The 19,215-nt window shown below is 49.4% G+C and overlaps 7 protein-coding genes and 4 non-coding genes across 11 annotated transcripts; 9 read left to right on the top strand and 2 right to left on the bottom strand.

Moving 5' to 3' along the window:
* Nucleotides 1–367: 367 nt before the first annotated feature.
* On the top strand, nucleotides 368–1,702 carry BO85DRAFT_497091 (aliphatic nitrilase). The gene is made up of 3 exons (XM_025663979.1): nucleotides 368–564; nucleotides 628–960; nucleotides 1,038–1,702. The coding sequence occupies exons 1-3, from the start codon at nucleotides 386–388 to the stop codon at nucleotides 1,540–1,542; spliced, it is 1,017 nt and encodes a 338-aa protein (XP_025514297.1). The 5' UTR covers nucleotides 368–385; the 3' UTR covers nucleotides 1,543–1,702.
* Nucleotides 1,703–2,137: 435 nt separating this feature from the next.
* BO85DRAFT_497089 (uncharacterized protein) lies at nucleotides 2,138–4,314 on the top strand (the record flags this gene model as incomplete). The annotated part of the gene is made up of 5 exons (XM_025663978.1): nucleotides 2,138–2,328; nucleotides 2,443–2,893; nucleotides 2,992–3,341; nucleotides 3,439–3,753; nucleotides 3,843–4,314. The coding sequence occupies 5 exons, from the start codon at nucleotides 2,138–2,140 to the stop codon at nucleotides 4,312–4,314; spliced, it is 1,779 nt and encodes a 592-aa protein (XP_025514296.1).
* Nucleotides 4,315–5,176: 862 nt separating this feature from the next.
* Nucleotides 5,177–7,083, top strand: BO85DRAFT_399569 (metabolite transport protein). The gene is made up of 6 exons (XM_025657102.1): nucleotides 5,177–5,353; nucleotides 5,430–5,479; nucleotides 5,530–5,646; nucleotides 5,706–5,857; nucleotides 5,910–6,278; nucleotides 6,332–7,083. The coding sequence occupies exons 1-6, from the start codon at nucleotides 5,207–5,209 to the stop codon at nucleotides 6,991–6,993; spliced, it is 1,497 nt and encodes a 498-aa protein (XP_025514295.1). The 5' UTR covers nucleotides 5,177–5,206; the 3' UTR covers nucleotides 6,994–7,083.
* A 1,057-nt stretch (nucleotides 7,084–8,140) lies between these two features.
* Nucleotides 8,141–9,048, top strand: BO85DRAFT_439496 (uncharacterized protein; the record flags this gene model as incomplete). The annotated part of the gene is made up of 2 exons (XM_025658716.1): nucleotides 8,141–8,440; nucleotides 8,488–9,048. 2 exons carry the CDS (start codon nucleotides 8,141–8,143, stop codon nucleotides 9,046–9,048), a joined length of 861 nt encoding a protein of 286 aa, XP_025514294.1.
* Nucleotides 9,049–9,720: 672 nt separating this feature from the next.
* Nucleotides 9,721–10,948, top strand: BO85DRAFT_469628 (5'-methylthioadenosine/S-adenosylhomocysteine nucleosidase family protein; the record flags this gene model as incomplete). Its single annotated transcript, XM_025662341.1, has 1 exon — nucleotides 9,721–10,948. The coding sequence occupies exon 1, from the start codon at nucleotides 9,770–9,772 to the stop codon at nucleotides 10,946–10,948; it is 1,179 nt and encodes a 392-aa protein (XP_025514293.1). The 5' UTR covers nucleotides 9,721–9,769.
* A 335-nt stretch (nucleotides 10,949–11,283) lies between these two features.
* BO85DRAFT_t170 lies at nucleotides 11,284–11,356 on the bottom strand. The gene has a single exon. It is a non-coding gene; the product is annotated as a tRNA-Phe (tRNA).
* An 804-nt stretch (nucleotides 11,357–12,160) lies between these two features.
* BO85DRAFT_355253 (glycoside hydrolase family protein) lies at nucleotides 12,161–12,934 on the bottom strand (the record flags this gene model as incomplete). Its single annotated transcript, XM_025655490.1, has 1 exon — nucleotides 12,161–12,934. A coding segment is annotated over one exon (774 nt), but the record flags the coding sequence as incomplete, so codon positions are not given.
* A 1,924-nt stretch (nucleotides 12,935–14,858) lies between these two features.
* Nucleotides 14,859–16,654, top strand: BO85DRAFT_374499 (glycoside hydrolase family 72 protein; the record flags this gene model as incomplete). Its single annotated transcript, XM_025656134.1, has 5 exons — nucleotides 14,859–14,936; nucleotides 14,994–15,031; nucleotides 15,088–15,098; nucleotides 15,165–15,893; nucleotides 15,948–16,654. The coding sequence occupies 5 exons, from the start codon at nucleotides 14,859–14,861 to the stop codon at nucleotides 16,652–16,654; spliced, it is 1,563 nt and encodes a 520-aa protein (XP_025514291.1).
* Nucleotides 16,655–16,949: 295 nt separating this feature from the next.
* On the top strand, nucleotides 16,950–17,054 carry BO85DRAFT_t172. Its single transcript has one exon. It is a non-coding gene; the product is annotated as a tRNA-Ser (tRNA).
* A 1,772-nt stretch (nucleotides 17,055–18,826) lies between these two features.
* On the top strand, nucleotides 18,827–18,899 carry BO85DRAFT_t173. Its single transcript has one exon. It is a non-coding gene; the product is annotated as a tRNA-Lys (tRNA).
* Nucleotides 18,900–18,921: 22 nt separating this feature from the next.
* BO85DRAFT_t174 lies at nucleotides 18,922–18,994 on the top strand. Its single transcript has one exon. It is a non-coding gene; the product is annotated as a tRNA-Lys (tRNA).
* Nucleotides 18,995–19,215: the final 221 nt, after the last annotated feature.

The following is a 19,215-nucleotide window of genomic DNA, read 5'->3' as shown; positions in this document are numbered from 1 at the left end:
ATGTAATAGACCATCGAATTAGCGACTGATAAAACATTAGCCAATCGGGGAGTTGCGGCGTTAAGCAAGTCATTATCTGATGACACCAAAGTGGACTGATAAGGACTCGGACTGCGGAGTATGCGCTAAGAGTACAACGTCGACATTGACAAAAGTGGGTCAAATTCACCTCAGCTCCGTGACTCCCCGAACCCATCAACAAATACTATATCCTAGCTACTATACTTTAGTTTCAAATGACCGGGGACTAGTGATGGCGAAGCATAGATAGAGATACAAATACCCATGAGATTACAGCCATACTTCAACCCAGCCTTTCCAGTACAATCACCCTCATCACTACTCCACCATCAATAGATCTGCATACATAGCTGAATCTCAAAAGATGAAGGTGGCCCTTGTGCGCTGCCCGCCGCCAAACTGGCCGCTTCCTTTGCAGAACCGCGACTGGACTGGTATAGATATCGACATTTCACAAACTATTGAAGTTGGTCTACGCCTAATGCGCGAAGCCAAAGACGCTGGTGCCACCTTGATCACGTTTCCTGAACTCTGGTTCCCTGGGTCTGTTTCCTTCATGTGCCCTCTTACCTCGCATGACACATTTCACTAACTCTACTTACGCAGATTTCCCAAATGGAGGGAACAGAATGACTGGAAGAAAACACATCTGGCCTCCTACATTGAGAACTCCCTGGAAATTGGGAGTCACGAGTGGGATACGTTGATTGATGGGATCAAGTCCGTGGGTATCTGGGCTGCTGTCGCATTTTCCGAAAGATCTGGAAACCATATCTATATGGCCCAGGCACTGATCTCCGAAGCTGGCGAGGTGGTCATGCATCGTCGGAAACTGAGACCATCTGGTTCAGAACGGGATATGTTTAGCGATGGCACGGTCGACCAGCTCAGAGTGGTGAACACCCCACTGGGTCGTGTTGGCATGCTTCAGTGTGGCGAGTATGGCCCTCCCTGTTTCCTTTCAAATTCTATAGTGACGGTGTGTATATAACCAAGTTGCTGACTGATTATGACAGACACTTCTATCCAAGCATGAATTTCGTCATGGCTGCTCAGCGCCCGAAGCTCCATATTGGTGCATGGCCCTTTGCCCTAGATTTTGATGACGACACCGATAGCATATTCTACAATGCCTCCCTCGTGACCAGGGGCGCTGGCTCTTATGCCCTCAACAGCGGCGCATATGTCCTGATGCCGTCGGTCGGCTACTGCTTCATATACGATCCTCTGATGCGTATTGTAGCCGCCATGGACAACAATGTTGACTACCAGAAGCACCCTATTTTGTACCACACATTAGGCATCAGTGACCTACACGATACCCAGGATCATGACCCCGATGCACAAGCTTCCTGGGCTGTTTTGCAGCAGCTCAACGATTCATTTCCAGCGACCATACCTCACGAGCTGGGCTCGTTGGTGCCACGACGCGAGACAAGCATACAATACCTGACTTCCGCCGAAATGAAATGGTCTGAAATTGCCCCTGGAACTCCCTGGCCAGAGAATCTTGCCCACTAGCCAATAACCGCAGGGCAATTGCATCGGTTGTCCTCTTGTCTTGGCATGTCAGTTAGCCAATTTCGGTGCGCTTGGAGATGATAATACAGCATCTATCATTCCATCTCATTCTGTGTCAACGGACTAGCTAAGATGGGTAACCTACTGAGGTACGATAAATTGGTGCTGCGTACAGTTCTTGTGAATAATGGATTCCATATTTTTAGTGGACAACCCTTTCTAATACAACAAGAACTTAATCTTTCTAAAAATGAAACGTAGATGAAACATATGGAAATTGAAGATGGATGTAGAAACCCTCATGTTCTTAGAGCATGCTAGAATTTCAGGCAGAATCTAGAACGCAGAAGTCGACTGGCAGGGGCAGTAGGGGAGATTCCATTTCGCAGTGTAAATTTGAAGCGTAATCGGGAAGGGATAAGATAAGGGGAACGGAAGATCTAATTAGGAATAAACAAAGGCTTCCTAACCGTGTTTGGCCAATCTGACTATTAGACCTTATCACTGCCGTAGATCCTTAGTACTTAGCCTCCACTTCGTCCCATCCGAGCTTGGAGTTTGGTGAGGTACGTTCGCACTTTCGGGAGAGTGAAGGATGACATCACGTACCAGCAAATACAGGGTGTCTCAGCGAGAAGCGAGAGCTTTCACTCGCAAGCGGGCTGTGGCAGCATGTAGGGTCTGTCGCTCGCGAAAGATCAAATGCGACAATGCTCGTCCGACCTGCTCTTCGTGCCAGCTCTCTGAGTCGCATTGCGTATATCAAGACCATGTAGATTTCTCAAAGTATGCTGCTTCTGCCCCCAAAGTTCTATTTACTACACACACATAAATGCATGTGTTTACACACGTGTGTGGATATACGTTTCCTACAACATGTTCACATATAACGCTTACTAGATTCGATCCCGCCACCATTGCAATTCTCGATCGCTTAACCGAAATCCAGCAGTCTCTCAATTCCATAAATCCTGAAGGGGTGACGGCGGCCCTGCCTTCAAAAGGGCCGCTAAAACAGTACATGGCTGACTTAAGCCCACAAATGCCACAGAATGTGTCTCTGAAGATCCCTGCAGCCAGAATATGTCCTGATGCAATTTTATCATGGCCGATTTTCAAAGAGGTTCGCTTGCAAACAACTTTAAATAGTCTCACTCTTGCGGACCACGATCATGTTCTTGAAGAAGTTGCCAGCACCGATGTGGATTTGGCCCTCATACCATATCTCATTGACCGCTTCCTGCAGTTCGTGCACGTTAAGAATCCCGTGGTGAATACGGTTGTCCTACGTCAATCGGCTGTCAGGGTCGAAGTGGGCGAGTCCTCTCGGAACGCTCATTCCTGTTTAGTGGTGTGTGAATGGATCCCACCCTCCCCAGAATTGCTATGCAAAATAGACAGTCGCCATCACCTCCGATCTCACAGCCACGCTAAGAATGTCTTTCCAAGTTCCTCGCCTGCGCCTTAGGCTGTTTAGCAGGTCCACTCCGATATGATGATCGCTCGGTAGAACGTGATGACCATGCCGAATCACTTCGCGCTACAGGAGAGCAGTTCTATCAAAAAGCATTGGAGAGGCTCTCCCTACCCGGCGATCGTATTCTGACCACGCAATGCTGGTTTCTTAGCGGGGTCTACCAGATGTACAAGCTAAATGCCGCTAGAGCATGGATGGATTTTTCTCGAGCATCCGCCATTCTGAGCCTCCACTTGCAACACAGGGAAGCAGCTGTGGGTAATGACTCGAACGGGAGGCATTTAGATCCGGCAGAGTTGAGCCTTTACTGGACATGCTGGAAGTCAGAATGGTGACTTTTATCCTTCTTTCCTCTTCTGCCAGTCTCTTTTGAGTAACCTCTCGGTCTAGGTTGAGGCTAATATTTGTTATCTATTCAGTGACTTACGCGCGGAGCTCAACATACCCGATTCGATTTTGTGTGAGTTCAACGTATCCGACGGGTACCCAATACCCTCGTCCGCAAGCGCGACCGATTCCGAAGCAGTGCTGTCCGGGACGCCAACAGACTCAGAAGACTTGTCACACCTCTGGAAGTTGTCCACGTATTACTACTTATCAGATGTTGCACTCATGCGCGTAGAAGCGCAAATACTTAACTTTATGTACAGCACTAACGACTCGCAATGGTCTCCTGCCAACCTATCTTACATGTGCCGGACAGCCGCGGATCTCGAATCCCAAATAGATCACTGGTAAGTTGCCAGAAACGAAACTCTATCTTTGTTAACGGGGAAGGGGCTCTCATATATTCTTTTATTGACTGCCTGGTGTCCGACGTCAGGTCCAGAAACCGACCATCCATAATCCACTTCGAAGAATGGGACTCAGCACCCAGGTTTGAACTAACGTACAACCTGCAAGCACGGGTTCTGCAGCTGAGATCGTGGCTCTATCGGCCATTTGTATACTACGCAATTCATCATGATGGTGAGCAGATTAATGAGAATGAGGAGGCTAAGAAATTTATGCGGAAAGCTATCGAGTGCAGTTTCCATATGATCAACTCCAAGGCGACGCAGCACCGACATCATGGGACCTGGTTTGTCGCCCGCGGTGTACTCAGTTCGGCCCTGTTAATCATTGCAGCTGTCAAGGCGGACAAGGGACTTGTGGACTATTTGGCGGATTGGCCGGACTTGTTAGACCAGGCGATAAGGTCTTTGACCCATTGGGCTTCGGAGGCGCGGGATCTGGCTTACGCGGCTGTTGTTCTTGCTAATCTCAAGGGGAAGTTGTGTACCCAAGCTGATTGAGCTATATACAATGATTTGTTATCCTCGAAGCTTGAAGGAGCTAGGGTAAGAAAAAGAAGACGCGACCATTTCTTCATAAATGTAAGCATCAGGGACCGTTGAAACATTAAGCCGTCCCAAAACAGACCGACTGCCCAAGTGAGTTACAGCCAGTATAACCTGTTCTGCATTGGCGAAGGCGACGCTGGCAGTGGCAGATGGTTAAAATCACGGCTATTGCAAAGTCATCCTAGTCATCCCGATAGTGACTGCTAAGGTCCCACATAACCATGCGAGCTTTCATCTGTTTCACCATCACACCAACAGCCACTAGACCCATTTCCTTGAGTCATGGCAGAGTACTATGGTTCTTCTACTCAGTGCTGTTACAAAGAGCACGTGTTGCCTTGGGCATCAGCCCTACGAAAGCTTCTATACCACGTGCCGGTGAAGCGGCAAAACTCCGTCCCTATTGGGTAAGTCCGAGAAAAAACAGGTAATCCGTCCCACTCCGTCTGTCGGAATCCCAGACAAGAAATCTCATCGGAAGCCCTACCAGCCAAGCACCAGTCAAATAGTGCTTGGTATCAACGTGGATTAAATGGTGCGCTTCAATGAGCATCGCATCTTATCCACGGCTCCACGCACGTGAACCCGCATGCGGCAATGATTGGTTCGGCTCCACCGAGCTTTATCTGATGCGCCAATTGCATGAACGCATGATAACAAGGATGAGATTCTATTGCGACCGGCTTCTGATTGGTAGTCACGCTTGCATACGCATGTAACCATCCTAGTGAGAATAGGCTACACGCCTAAATAAAAACCTGCCCTCGTGCTCATCCTCCTGCAGTGCAATGAGATTTTTTTCAAATCCATCTCCCGCTGGTGTTCTTTTCTTTGCACTATTGCGATGTCTACTGAGAACTCGTGGGAACATTCTCAGTCGAAGGATGTCGGCGTCCTGGAGACACACGTCCAGGGCGTCGATACCTCCGACGCTGATCCTTCGGCTGAGGTGTCCCGCAAGAAACAGAGTCTCTCTGACTTTTTGACCATTGTTAGTTTCCTTCTTTAGCTGCAAAATTACTTTGATTCAATATCTGCATGGACAATGTTACTGATAATGTTTCTAGCTTGCTAGTGGATTCGCCCTCATCAGCGATGGGTACCAAAATAACCTCATGTACTTACCCCGCAAACGATGGGCCGATGTACCCCGCTGATGGTATGCAGGACTATGACCAATGTGCTTCTAAAGGCAGAATACCCCAAACAATACGTTTCGGCTGTATCGACACGTGTATCAAATGCCCTGCTTGTTGGGGAAGTTATTGGTCAGATTGTGATCGGGTTTGTCTATGGCATCCTTTTCACACACACATAGAGAGACTTGCTAACTCTACGCCTAGATTAACATGCGACTACATCGGACGCAAAGCTGCCATGGTTTTCACAACTCTAATGATCGTAATCGGCGGTATCTTGGCCACCGCATCACACGGTGTCACTATCAACGGCATGTTCTGGATGCTGACAGTTTCACGTGGTATTATTGGCTTTGGTAGGTGCAAATCCTTCCGGTACGCTGGATTAATGAGTGCTGATTATCTCAGGGACCGGTGGTGAATATCCCGCATCGTCAGTTTCGGCATCCGAAACCGCCAATGACTTGACCTTGAAGCAGCGCGGTCCAGCCTTCATCATGGTGACAAACTTTCCGCTGTCATTTGGTGGTCCCTTTGCTGTTCTGGTTTTCTTGATTGTATTCTCAGCATGCCAGCAATCCCACTACAGCACCGTCTGGCGCGTCTGCTTCGGTATCGGGTGCATCTGGCCTCTTTCCGTGTTCTACTTCCGGTGGCGCATGCTGAACTCGGCGCTCTATCGTCGCGGGGCCATCAAGAAGCAAGTTCCATATGGCCTGGTGATTCGCTATTACTGGAAATCACTCATTGGAACCTGTGGTGCCTGGTTCCTCTACGGTACGTACCCTTCACCATCACCTGATCTATCAATCACATCTAACCTTATACAGACTTCGTCACCTTCCCCAACGGCGTCTTTTCCGCCAGCATCATCTCCTCCGTGGTCGGAGACGACTCGATCCTCAAAACCGGCGAATGGCAGCTCCTCCTCGGAGCCATTTCCCTCCCGGGTGTCTTCCTCGGCGCTCTCTTCTGCAACAGACTCGGTCGCAAAAACGTAATGATGATCGGATTCGGCGGCTACCTCATTTTCGGTCTGATTATCGGCTGTGCATTTGAGAGAATCACCAAGATCATCCCACTCTTTGTGGTCTTCTACGGACTCATGCAGAGTTCGGGCAACTTTGGCCCAGGCAACATGCTCGGCTTACTTTCGTCGGAGCTGTACGCCACCGGTGTTCGGGGTACGTGCTATGGATTGTCTGCGGCTGTGGGGAAAGCAGGCGCTGCTATTGGTACCCAAGCGTTCACTCCCATTGAAGATAATCTGGGTAAGAAGTGGACGTTTATCATTGCGGCTATCTGTGGTATTGTGGGAATTTTGGTGACTTATTTCTTTGTTCCGGACATTTCGGGTGAGGATTTGAGAATCCGTGATGAGAAATTCCGGGCCTACCTGGTATCGCAGGGGTGGGATGGTGCTATGGGTGAGGATGATATGCAGGCCTTGGCGGATGAGGGCATTCCGCCGTCTCTCAGGGAGGAAAAGTGATAATGCTTTCCTTGTTGGACATAGGGGTGGGATGAATGGCAGAGAATATGTTACATAATTATATTGAATTGATGATTTTTAAGAGCCGACCATAATTATGATGGATCACACGATAATGTTCTAGGCATCGTAGCAGTAGCTTAACGAAGTATAAGGGGGGTGACTGCCACTACGAAGGGGGTGGACAATCCTTGTAAAATTGCAACCCCTTCGAGGGTCTGTGAGAGCGGAGTGATTCCCTGGTAGTTCCCTATTGTCTGATTTCCTGGCAAGAAAATTATCCTCTATCCTTGATCCCTTGATTGGTATGCACTCCAGGATTTTTTTTGTAATCTCGGAAGTCCATCCGTGGCCATCAGTGAAACAAGGGGTTTATCTGGGAACTGTTTTCCGCTCCCCAACCACACCCCTGGGACCTGCATACCCGCCCTGGAATGCAACGGTTGCCAAGGGGTGTGGGCCTGACAGCAGCACCGTTGGTGGAGTTTGTTCATGTTGTTGTGAGAAACTAACACTGACTTAGTGCACTCCAGCTCCAATCCTGCAGGTTGCTCAGTATGCAGGTTCACCTTCCCCTGCCAGTCTTTCGTAGCTAACATGGTAAATAGGAATAACCGAGCGGACTATAGCATGTTCAGCAGGATGTTGCACCTCCAAGGAGCCCACCAATGCAGTGGTTCTAGTTGACAAATCCTGTCCCGGTTTCTGCACAACACCATAACATTCCTGCCTTGCCGATCGGGCTCACCACCATGGAGTCTTCCCAGTTCTTTCTTTCGAGTATGGTATCAAGGGATTCTGTCAAATTCTCTTTAAAGACTACCACCAAACCACGGTACCAGAAAGTCAACAGCGAAGGGCCAGTCAGATCCTCCCTCTACTTATATCCCCAAGGGTGTCCTGTCACTTAAGCATCTCCCTCAATAAGATAGTCCCCACAATTTCCTAGACGGGAACAAGTAAATCGGGTAAGGAATCCGCACCGTTACACAAAGTCTCGCGAGGCAGATGCAGGGTCGGTTTATGTTTAAATCCCTCTGTTAGCCGGAACTTGGAGTTCTGTCAACTTATCTTAGTTTTTTCTTTCTTTAATTTTCTATAGGGTGTATCTCACCCGATTTTTTGAAATCACCATCAGACAGTCACAATGAAGATAAACACGGGCACTTTCTGGGCCCTCATCCCAAGCTATATTTCTCTGGCAGCAGCAGCATCATCATCATGCTATGCACCGGATGGCTCACAAGTGGACAGCTCCATATACCAGCCATGCGTCTCCATCTCGGGTGTACATTCGATGTGCTGTAAACTCAATGATGCGGATCCAGATACGTGTGATCCCTCGGGACTTTGTCAGACAAGTGGAGGAACATACTATCGGGAGTTCTGCACAGATCAATCGTGGAATTCGACGAATTGTTTACCGAAGGACATCTGTGGTAATCAGGTCAGTCTCTTCCTATCTTTATCAGATGAACTGGCAACTGATAATAGAGACAGAATGGAGGAAACTCCGACTGGACCTACCAACTGACCAACTGCGGCGACGGATCCTGGTGCTGCGGCAGTACCACTGCCTGCTGCAACACATACGAGACATTTACCCTTGATTCAACACTCCTCAAATTTTCTTCTAATGACGATTCGAATTCTAACTCTAACTCCGGCTCTAGCTCCAACTCCAAGTCTGGTTCCGACTCCAATTCCGCCTCCGATGGTTCTTCTACCTCTGCACCCACAACAACAGGAACTGGATCCCCATTGGGTGACGGTAGCAGCGGCGTCAACAGCGAACCGGATCAATCCGATTCTGAAAAATCGAAGAGGCTCGCGATCGGACTCGGTGTTGGACTACCATTGGCATGCATAGCCGTGGCTATGCTTGGGGCTGGATATGTCTGGGGCAGAAGGGATATGAAGGAGTTGCAGCCGAAGTTCCAACCTCGTATTATAAATCTTCCGCTGGAAAAGCCAAAGGGTGAGATAGGGTGCCCGCGCCCGGCGGATGATGATTCGAGCGTGTCTCATTGTTTGGAGATAGTGCGGAGCCCATAGATATGAGACGAAGGGGTGCTGGGAAGGATTTTCTTGGGGGTTAGGGTGGCTGTCTGTTTTGTCTTATGCATGTTTTCTTGTTTCCCTTTCCCCGGGCTATTGCTGTCCCCGGTGTTGTGTATCAATATCCCATCGTGTAGTGTCTAATTTCATTAAATCCATACCTTGTTCGCAATCGCATCTGCAGTTTGCTCCGATTCTCTATCAAGTTTTACCTAGAATCAAGTTCGTGTCTGGCGGGACAGAGTGTTGTACATTGCTGGGTAGGGACCTGCCTCCTACAGCATAGCTTCAAGCATGTATCACCTATCTACGTAATAGTGACAAGCCTGTTTCTTCCATTCATAACAGCAGACACCTCTACTGAACGCAACACTAATCCTACAACCTGCGCCGACTCATCCTTGCATTAGACCGTGACAGCTGCAGCCAAGACAAGGCTAGATCGTAGCCTCATCCTACATCCCTTCAGCCGGCGTCACCATATGAGCTACCCGTCCACCTCAGCACTCGGCGCTTAACCCTCCACCAGACACCTATCCACCAACCATACAGCATATATAACCGCTTGCCAACGAGAACCCGACACAATTTTGAACTACGTTGCCAAAAGTTCCCAAATGCTTCAGGCACCCGTCCCAATGCATCCCACACCTACTATATAAATATTCATATAACCACAACCCCACCACCATGACTACTAAACACACACCCCCTCACAATGCCCCAACCCACAGAATCAAAAGAGAATCTCCCACCCCTCCACACCTACACCATCGCCTACATCACCGCGCTCCCCAAAGAACAAACCGCCGTGCTCGCCACCCTCGACACTATCCACCACTACCACATCCCAACCCCCACAAGCGACAAAAACACCTACACTCTCGGTACCATACCACCGCACAACATCGTCCTAATATGTCTCCCCACCATGGGAACAACCTCCGCCGCGAGCGCAGTGACATCGCTTCTGCACACGTTCCCATCTATGAGGTTCGTTCTGCTCGTTGGAGTGGCGGGCGGTGTTCCGAGGAATGGGGTACGGTTGGGTGATGTGGTTGTTAGTGTGCCGGTTAGTGGTGGGTATGGGGGTGTGGTGGGATGGGATAGAGGAATGCTGGTGGGGGATGGGAGGGTTGTTCTTGGTCAGGATGGGGGCGGGCTGGGGGTGAAGGAGGAGGTAGGGGTAGGGTTGGGTGTGAAGAGGGTGTTGGATGGGTTAAAGCGTAACAGCGAGATGGTTGCACGGAAGATCGATGGGTGTTTGGATGATGTGGAGGGGAGGTTTCCGCGATTAGTACCGAGGTGGACACGGAGTGATGGGTTGAGGGATCCGCTGTTGGAACGGTGGTGGATGTATTCCTATCTGAATTCAGTGGTGTGGTTGTTGTGGAAGGTGGTCGTTGCGGGTGTTGTAGGGTTGCTTGGCTTATGGGGTTTGGCGATGATGGGGTTTGGGTTTGGGTTTGGGTTTGAGGCGGGGATGGGCAAGGAGGAGATGGTGGGCGCAAAGGAGAAGAAAGGAGGGAAAGTCCATGTTCATTACGGCCTAATCGCCTCCGGCAATTTTGTTGTCAAGGATGCGAAAGCTCGCGATGCTCTTAATAAGGGATTTGAGGAAGGTATACTATGTGTGGAGATGGAGGCAGCTGGGGTGATGGATCTGGTTCCGTGTATTGTTGTTAGAGGGATCTGTGACTATGCAGACTCTGGGAAGAATAAGGATTGGCAAGAATATGCTGCTATGGTTGCTGCGGCGTATGCCAGGGTTTTGTTGGAGTCTTTGTCGCCTGGGGATGTGGATATGGTTGGCGATGCGAGGAATATACATGTTTGTCGTGGGAAGGTAGAATACCCCAGTAATCCAGTTGAGCTGGACATGGGTATTCGACTATGATCTACGCTTATATGTACTATATAAGTAGGCTTGTGTCATGAGAAGGATATATCGTATCTAGGGAGCGATTTCACCACGAACCAAAAATGGCTGCCGGGATCAATCAATGTAAGATTGGCTACTCTAGATGTGGTGTTCATCCTTCTACGGCGGCATGCTATTCCACTGAAATTAAATCAACACACCAAATTGGTCCCGCAGGTAAGGTCAAGTGCATTAGCAATTCCTCAATGAGGATATAGTTTCGGACCAATGCATAGGCGACATGGCATAGTGGAGCTGTCTTACTTTCTACCCGAGAGGAAACCAAAAAAAAAAAACAAGAAAAAAAAGAATGGGACAAGCCGGGCTTGAACCGGCCACCTCCAGATCTTCAGTCTGACGCGCTCCCAGATGCGCCATTGTCCCTTGTTCTTGAAAAATGCTTTCAACTCATGTTATGCAAAGCAGTGCTAAGATACTAAAGCAAATGGTCATGATTACCCGATCGCACTCCGTAGTGGCTGCCAGATAAACTTCTGGGCGACTTTGCAGATCCATGATTGTCACGCCAAGAAAATACGCCCTTGACTCCTCGGTCGGAGCTAACTCAAGAGGTGGATCTCGTCTTATTGGTCAGTGATAAAGAGTATGCAGGATAACCTGGCAGCTAATTTATCGCATGTGCTTCTTGATCTATATCGATACTACCAAGAGTGCCATCAACAGCTTTATAGTAGAGTGAACGTAATAGCATGAGAATATATCTCATATTAGCAGCCAATATCTGCGCTAAGCAGCTAAAGAATACATGAGTGAAGCGAAAGAAAGCCAAATGAAAACAGAACGTGGAGCATGAGGTCCAGAACTCAACAAAATATCCGACTATACATGTGACAGGCAAACAGCAGCCTACCATCCGTATGCGGACTTCGTGGGCACCGAGCTCCAGGCAGCCTGCGGCGTAATAGAAGCAGTCTTGGTGTGTGTTGCAGTCTTGGTGGACGTGACGTATTTGGTAGTCTTGACCGTCTTCGTTTTCTCTGCAGTCTTAGTCGTGTGGGCGGATTTGGTACTCGTGGACTTGGAAGTTTCTGTGGTCTTCGTCTTTGATGCGGTCTTTGTGGAAGTCTTGGTCGATGTCTTCGTAGAAGTCTTCGTCGAGGTCTTGGTTGAAGTTTTGGTCGAAGACTTAGTCGACGAGGTCTCGGAGCTAGAAGAAGACGAAGAGGTCGAAACATAAACCTTGCCCAGGGCGTTGACGGATCCACTGGTAAGCAAGAAATTGTTTGCGGTATAGAAGTAAGCGTAACGGCCCACCTTGGGGTGGGAGTCCATCCACTTGATCGATTTCTCAAGGAAGGTCTTAGCCGTGGACTCGTTGCTGATGCCGCTGGTGTCGGTGTCAAGGGCAAACTCGGTAAGCCAGACCTCGTCGATATCATACTTCGAGGCAGTCTCGATAGCTTCCTTCATGTACGACTCGAGCTGAGCAAACGACCCACCGTACCAGTGGACAGCCATAGCAGAGATGTTGCAGCTCTTGCAATCGCTCATGAAGGTCTTGAACCAGCTGAGACCCTCGCCGGACTGAGTGGAGGAAGTGATGGCCGGACTGACTAGCTTGGCGCGATCTCCGTACGGGGTGATATACTTCTTGTACAAGGTAGCAGCCTTGGAGGCACCAATGTTGGCCTGCGAGGCGTTGTCCGGTTCATTGAAACCCAGGATATGTTTGCTGCCATCCTTCAATGCAGTCTTTACCGCAGAATCCCAGTCATCCACCGAGTCGGTACCCCAGAGCATCGGGACGAATTCAACGCCCGATGGCATGTTCCCGTTCTTCTTCATGTCCCAATTGTATGACCACGACATACCTCCAGACTTGCTTTTCGCCAGGGTACGGACAAGTGACGCATCGTTGTAGGCTGCACCACGCTTGCTGGAGGAGGCTGCGGCTGAGACTGCCACCAGGGCAGCAGTGACGAGCTTTGAGACAGAGACCATATTGCTGCCAAGACGGATGAGCTGGTAAAAAAGAAGGAATGTGATTGACGGCACAGAAAAGAGTGATATGTCTCGTCAGAGTAAAAGAGCAATTGAGCTGTGAAGGAATGACACTGTGCGCAGCACAGGATTAGGATAGCAATATTAGGGACACACGAGTAAGATGCAAATCACCCAGGGAAAAGGGCGGTTTTATGTAGGTACACTGCATGATGGGCAGCTCTCTGCAACTCCCATAGACAGCCTTGCATCAGCCAACAGTGAGCCAGCCAAGCCCGGTTTTAGATCCTGGGATATATTAAGGATCAGGTAGATCCTAAGGCCTGGCTTACGATAGGTCACAGGAGCTTGAACAGGAGCTCATGCAGCCAATGTAAAACAGCAGTCAATGGGGCCAAATGGTGCGAACAGGTATAATTGGGAACTCCTGTCTCATTCACAGCCCGGTCAGCTGGGTGATACTAAACCATGTTGGCACAGCTCGTTGGGGGCCATCTTCCATCGACATTCGATTTCGAGCTGATCGATGCTTTGCCCAAATGGGATTAGGGTGTGTATAAATCATGTGATACATTATGAAAACCACGTGTTGGGGATGATGATTCAGCAGCCGCTTAGTACGATTAACAGTTGTTCACGTGATATAAATCTGGAAGCGGACCGAGAAAAAGAAGTGAAGGATCGGCGGGTCAAATCTGGTGGATCTCGGATGATGTCTATTCCATGATATGGCTCTGCAGAATGTAAATCTGGGATAACCCACTGCAATCCTGGCAGAGCATTAGGCGAGTCTCGAAAACTCAATTGACTTTTCTCACCTACGAAAACATGATGTAGATGGCATGAATACAGGACGATCAAGTGCACAGGCAAGCGCTCAATTCGCCACGTAGGAGGCGCAGGCATGACTCGCTAAGTTCGCCATATCGAACGATCGTGGAAGACTGCTAATTCAGACTTCGGGAGAAACTTTGATTCGGAGGTGGTTTCCGCATTGGTCGGCGGCGACAATAATGGCTGAGTCCACCGGGCCGAGTGCACGTTCCATTTAAAACCCATTCAGTCTCCTTGCAATTCCAAGTCTTTACCCAGAAATAGTATTCTTTCAACTGACAATGTGCCCTGGATTCCTCCACTTTGAGCTTGAATCTAGTCAAGGATCCGTCGTGGATGGGGGCGAAGTTAGAAACGATAAGATAGACTTCATTTTGCGACGGCATTGGAATTGTTCTTCGGGAGCGAAACCGAGTAACCATGGCAGGATTTGACGCTTGCCCATCTCCCGAAGTGGGTCGGCAGGCAGCCAAATATCTAGACGACCGTTTATTGATTGGATTGACCACCTAAGGTTCTCGGCTAGTGCCGTTCTCATACGCATGCACTTACGTGATGTTCTCCTATACCAAGAAGCCCTATCCCATTCAGGCTTCGCTTCCACGAATACAGAGCTCGGGAGCCCCGGTACGGAGTCAACACATTGAAATGGAAAGTTGGAAGTCTCTTCTCAGATGAGAGTCTGCGTCGTGGCGAAAAGGCTTGACTTATATGTTCGGACCAGACTGGGTGGGGATTCAGCAATGACTCCTATCTATACTGGCGATGGCTGCGTGGGGTATTCGCGGACCTCTGACGCGTCACCACCTATTCGTGGAATCAAGGGGATGAAAGCATAGACGGTTTTCTTGGCCGTGGGAAGTTGGATCCAGGACTCCACAGGTGCGGCAGCATTTCTACAAAAGCCCTCTTGGTCGCGGAGGGTGATGAAGTTGTACCAAACTCCCACTCTCGTTAATAGTCAAGCATTGGTAGACCCAAGCTCAACTTTTGCTGTCCATTAGACTTTCTTTCGTTTTGCGGTTCTTGTTTATATACCAGTACTCTCGTTTGTATTCGCCAATTGTTCGATTTTATAAAGCATATCGCCATGAGACTTTCCCATCTGGCTGCTGGTGCAGCCCTTTTCGCCAGCTCGGCGCTCGCCGTCGACCCCATCGAAATCAAGGTATGAACCTGTCTTGTGTCCTTCTCTTATAGCATTTTCAATTCTCATTCCATCTAGGGTTCCAAGTTCTTCTACTCCAGCAATGACACTCAATTGTAAGTATTCATCCGAAGATACTTCCACAGTACGATCAAATTTAACATGTTTCTAGCTTCCTTCGCGGTGTGGCGTATCAGAGTCGGTAGCCAACCTCCTGAAATAACGTTCAAAACTAATACTCCAAAACAGAGAGCACCACTGCCGACCCCTTGAGTACCAAGACCACCTGCGAGCGTGACATCCCCTACATGAAGGAGCTCCGCACCAACGTCATTCGTACCTACGACATTGACCCTACGGCCGACCACGATGACTGCATGCAGCTTCTCGCTGATGCAGGCATCTACGTTATTGCTGATCTTTCCAACACCAGCGTTGCCATCGACCGCAGTGACCCTGCCTGGCAGCTCACCCTCTATAACCGCTACACCAGCGTCATCGACGCAATGGCCGGTTACAACAACACTCTTGGTTTCTTTGCTGGTAATGAAATCGCCAACAGTGTTGGAACCACTGAGGCCATGCCGTACGTCAAGGCTGCCATCCGTGATATGAAGACCTACATCAGCAACAAGGGATACCGTACTATTGGTGTGGGATACGCTACCGCTGACGTTTCTTCCATCCGTAATGACCTGGCCGACTACATTAACTGCCAGTCGGAGTCCGTCGGCATTGACTTCTTCGGTTACAACATCTACTCCTGGTGCGGTGACTCGACCTACGCGGAATCCGGATACAAGGCCCGTACTGAGGAATTCGCCAACTACTCCGTTCCTGTCTTCTTCTCCGAGTACGGTTGCAACAGTGTGACTCCCCGTACCTTCACTGAAGTTGCGGCCCTCTATGGCGACACCATGTCCCAGGTCTGGTCTGGCGGTATCGTCTACGAGTACTTCCAGGACACCAACGACTATGGTACGTCCTCTCCTTTCTTCGCAATTTTGACATATTCAATCTAACAATCTACAGGTCTGGTCTCCGTCATCGACAGCACCAGCGTCAGCACCATGACTGACTTCAGCTACTACTCCAAGGAAATCGCCAGCGCCACCCCCAGCAGCACCAACAAGGCCTCCTACACCCCCACCAACACCGCCCTCCGCAGCTGCCCTACCGAGGACTCCTCCTGGAAGGCTAAGGCCTCTCCCCTTCCCCCGACTCCCGACGCTGATCTCTGTGAGTGCATGGTTGACGCCGCCACCTGCACCGTCAAGGACTCCCTCGACTCCGACGACATCGGTGATCTGATGGGCGAGGTTTGCGGTATGATGTCCTGCACTGGTATCACCGGCAACGGCACCACCGGCAAGTACGGCGCCTACAGCATGTGCAACAGCAAGCAGCAGCTCGTCTTCGTCCTGAACGAGTACTACGAGAAGCAGAAGTCCGCCGGTAACTCCGCCTCTGCTTGCAGCTGGGGTGGCTCCGCTACCACCAAGTCTGCTACCTCCGCCACCGGTTCTTGCAAGACTTACATGTCCGAGGCTGGTACCGCCGGCACGGGTCTCGTTACTTCTGACGCTACTGCCACTGCTGGATCGAGCGGTTCGACTGCCTCGTCGACTTCCGGCTCCAGCGTTTCCGGTGGTGCCAAGGCTGTCCATGTCGGTTACTTCCAGCTCGCTGTTTACGTGGCCGTTGCTGTTGCTAGCGGAATCGCTATGATTATGTTGTAGATGGATTGAATTAGAGAGCCCGCTGTTGTGTGGGATCGTTAGATCGCTTCTGCGTGTTCTGTTTTCCATCTGCTATTTTGTTTTCTGTTTCTGTTTCTGCTCTTGTTGATCGAGTCTGTACTTGACAATTGGACAATATTATCTTTATCCAGTATATATTTATCTTCTTATTTCAATCAACTTGAACATAATTATATTTCTTTTCCGAAAGGCACACATTAACTCATAGACACTTCCACGTGATAATATATGTCCCTCAAGTATCAAAACAACTGTGCACTAAACATAACAACTAGACACTTTGGCCGAGTGGTTTAAGGCGCAGGCCTGCTACTACATCTTCGTACTAGCTGATTAGCCTGTGGGTTCGCCCGCCTGGGTTCGAGTCCCAGAGGTGTCGCATATTTCTTTTTCCCAACTTTATTTTTCTCTCTAGACCCACTTTAGGCAAACTATTGCTATCACAGTGGAGTTCATTTTTCTTGACCATGGTTAAGCATTTAAGCGTGAATCTATAGTTTCATGGCGTAGTGGAGGCCAATATATCGGATGGGGTTTCTTGGCGGTGTTCGTCTAGATTGGCGAGGTGGAGCTGCGAGGGAGAAGAGTGCAAAAGGAGGTATGATCGTGGGTTTATATATACCCGTGATAGCACCATTTTTGGGGAAGCTATTTTGAGGTAGGGACATGTTCTATATTTGCTAGCGGTGGGGATTTGGGGATGGATCATATGTGGTGGGTGGGTTATTGTATGACTAGGGAGGGCAAGGGGGGAGGTATGTGAGATAGCATCCGCCAGTATGCACTATTCAGCATCGGTTGTGGGCATAACTGCGGTTGAGAACTTCAATCGCTTGGCTTAACACCATATCCTCTAATCTGTCTGATCCCTCTCCTTCATCCTAAGTCTCCTCGGTTCCTATCCTCTAACCCCATCGACAATTCCGTCCCCGTTCTATCTTCTCCACCGAAAGGCCATCGCAAAGATTCGCCATGTAAGGGACCGCAGGCAGATGATAGTAGCTTGTTAGCCGCGCTCGTGTAGTAACGATCAACTATTCCGGTCTTTCCCTCCCCCATCACTCATGGCGACACGGTTCGGGCGCATATAGACAGGACGAGGGCGTTGAAGAACATTGCATATCTATTGGCGGTTAGCGGTCGGTGTCTTCTTCAGGGACCGGGTACGAGGGACGCATGAGAGGGGGAACCTAGGGTGTACCCTTAAACAATTGTTCAGTAAACAAGCGAGATATTGCTGCACGCTTCTTCTATGCTGTTTGGTCACCTCGAGGATGTCAGTGTGCACAGGCATGCTGCACCTTCCCCGCGGAACGATTAGGTGGGGGATACGCGCTGCGGTTTCCCTGTATGTTGCAGGTTGGCGGGCCGTGTTATTGGAGTTGATTCGGTACTATGAGCAGGTTTGGATATGGGTGACCAGGGGTAGCTAGCATGACTTATTGCGCCGACGTGGGGGAGGGAGAATGGTGCTGCAAGAATGACAGAACACAACAGTACTTGTGTCTACTGGGAATTCCCCAAGGCCTCCTCGCAGTGCCGATGTAGATGCAGACAATGAGGGTCATGGAGCGAGAGGTAATGTAGTCTGCGATGCTCGCTAGTTACAAGCTGTACTATGTACTCGACGAAATACGGGTTTGCTGCGACGTCTGTGGCCAGGCATTTTGTGTGGGCTACTAGCTTGAACATCCGGTCCTTGGCTTGATCTCTATAAGAAATACCCTCCCTGGCACGTATATACCAGTAGTTGCTGGGAATACAACATAGTGGATGTGGGATGATGGTTCCAGCTACTAGTAGTACTTAGTATCAATAGGTTCACAGGGGAAGTGGCTTTACCGTCCGCTTGGAATGTTGGTGGGTGAAAGCCGAAATATATACTACGTACTACCATCTGTCTCCCACCACAATGATCACCCAGAACTACAGTTCGCGCGATGAAGCCTTCGCTGGTGGCATACTGCGTGATATATTAAGCGTGGTATTTAGATGTATAACATCATATCACAGTCTTACGTAGAACGCTAACTTGTGCGAAGTAGTAGATGGCGAGAGGTTGAGGGCTGGTGAGACTATGAAGCAGGCATAAGACAGTGTCATTCAATAAGCCTCATAAAGCCTATATGGAAAGCCTCTTTCACCGAACTAGCCCGGCTAGCTCAATCGGTAGAGCGTGAGACTCTTAATCTCAAGGCTGCGGGTTCGAGCCCCGCGTTGGGCTGTTCAACTTCCTCTTTCCCTTTGCCCGGCTAGCTCAATCGGTAGAGCGTGAGACTCTTAATCTCAAGGCTGCGGGTTCGAGCCCCGCGTTGGGCTTTCTTTTTCACTTTTTATTTTTTTGCCATTTAGTAAACCTCCCAGCTACATGAAAGCTTTTTTTTTCCTCTTACCTGTTATTGGCGCCAGAGATATTAGAAGACTATCTCTCACTGATCAATTGAAACAACACAATTGTTGTCCTTTCACTGGATCAAATACCATCTTTTTCCATTGTCTATTTGGGCCGCATTCCTGATTAACTTGCGGGTAAGCCCGCT

The sequence above is a fragment of the Aspergillus piperis genome (assembly GCF_003184755.1).
Source record: "Aspergillus piperis CBS 112811 unplaced genomic scaffold BO85scaffold_12, whole genome shotgun sequence".
Lineage (NCBI taxonomy): Eukaryota > Fungi > Ascomycota > Eurotiomycetes > Eurotiales > Aspergillaceae > Aspergillus > Aspergillus piperis.
The sequence above is the reverse complement of the archived record's forward strand: the minus strand, read 5'-3'. Positions and strand labels throughout refer to the sequence as shown.

Excerpts from the sequence above, each read along its gene's own strand:
- BO85DRAFT_399569 (XM_025657102.1), top strand. The coding sequence starts at position 5,207 with ATGTCTACTGAGAACTCGTGGGAACATTCTCAGTCGAAGGATGTCGGC. Across the intron at positions 5,354-5,429 it reads TCTCTGACTTTTTGACCATT|CTTGCTAGTGGATTCGCCCT; the intron begins GTTAGTTTCCTT and ends TAATGTTTCTAG. Across the intron at positions 5,480-5,529 it reads GGGTACCAAAATAACCTCAT|GACTATGACCAATGTGCTTC; the intron begins GTACTTACCCCG and ends GATGGTATGCAG.
- BO85DRAFT_497091 (XM_025663979.1), top strand. The coding sequence starts at position 386 with ATGAAGGTGGCCCTTGTGCGCTGCCCGCCGCCAAACTGGCCGCTTCCT. Across the intron at positions 565-627 it reads CCTGAACTCTGGTTCCCTGG|ATTTCCCAAATGGAGGGAAC; the intron begins GTCTGTTTCCTT and ends CTACTTACGCAG. Across the intron at positions 961-1,037 it reads GGCATGCTTCAGTGTGGCGA|ACACTTCTATCCAAGCATGA; the intron begins GTATGGCCCTCC and ends TGATTATGACAG.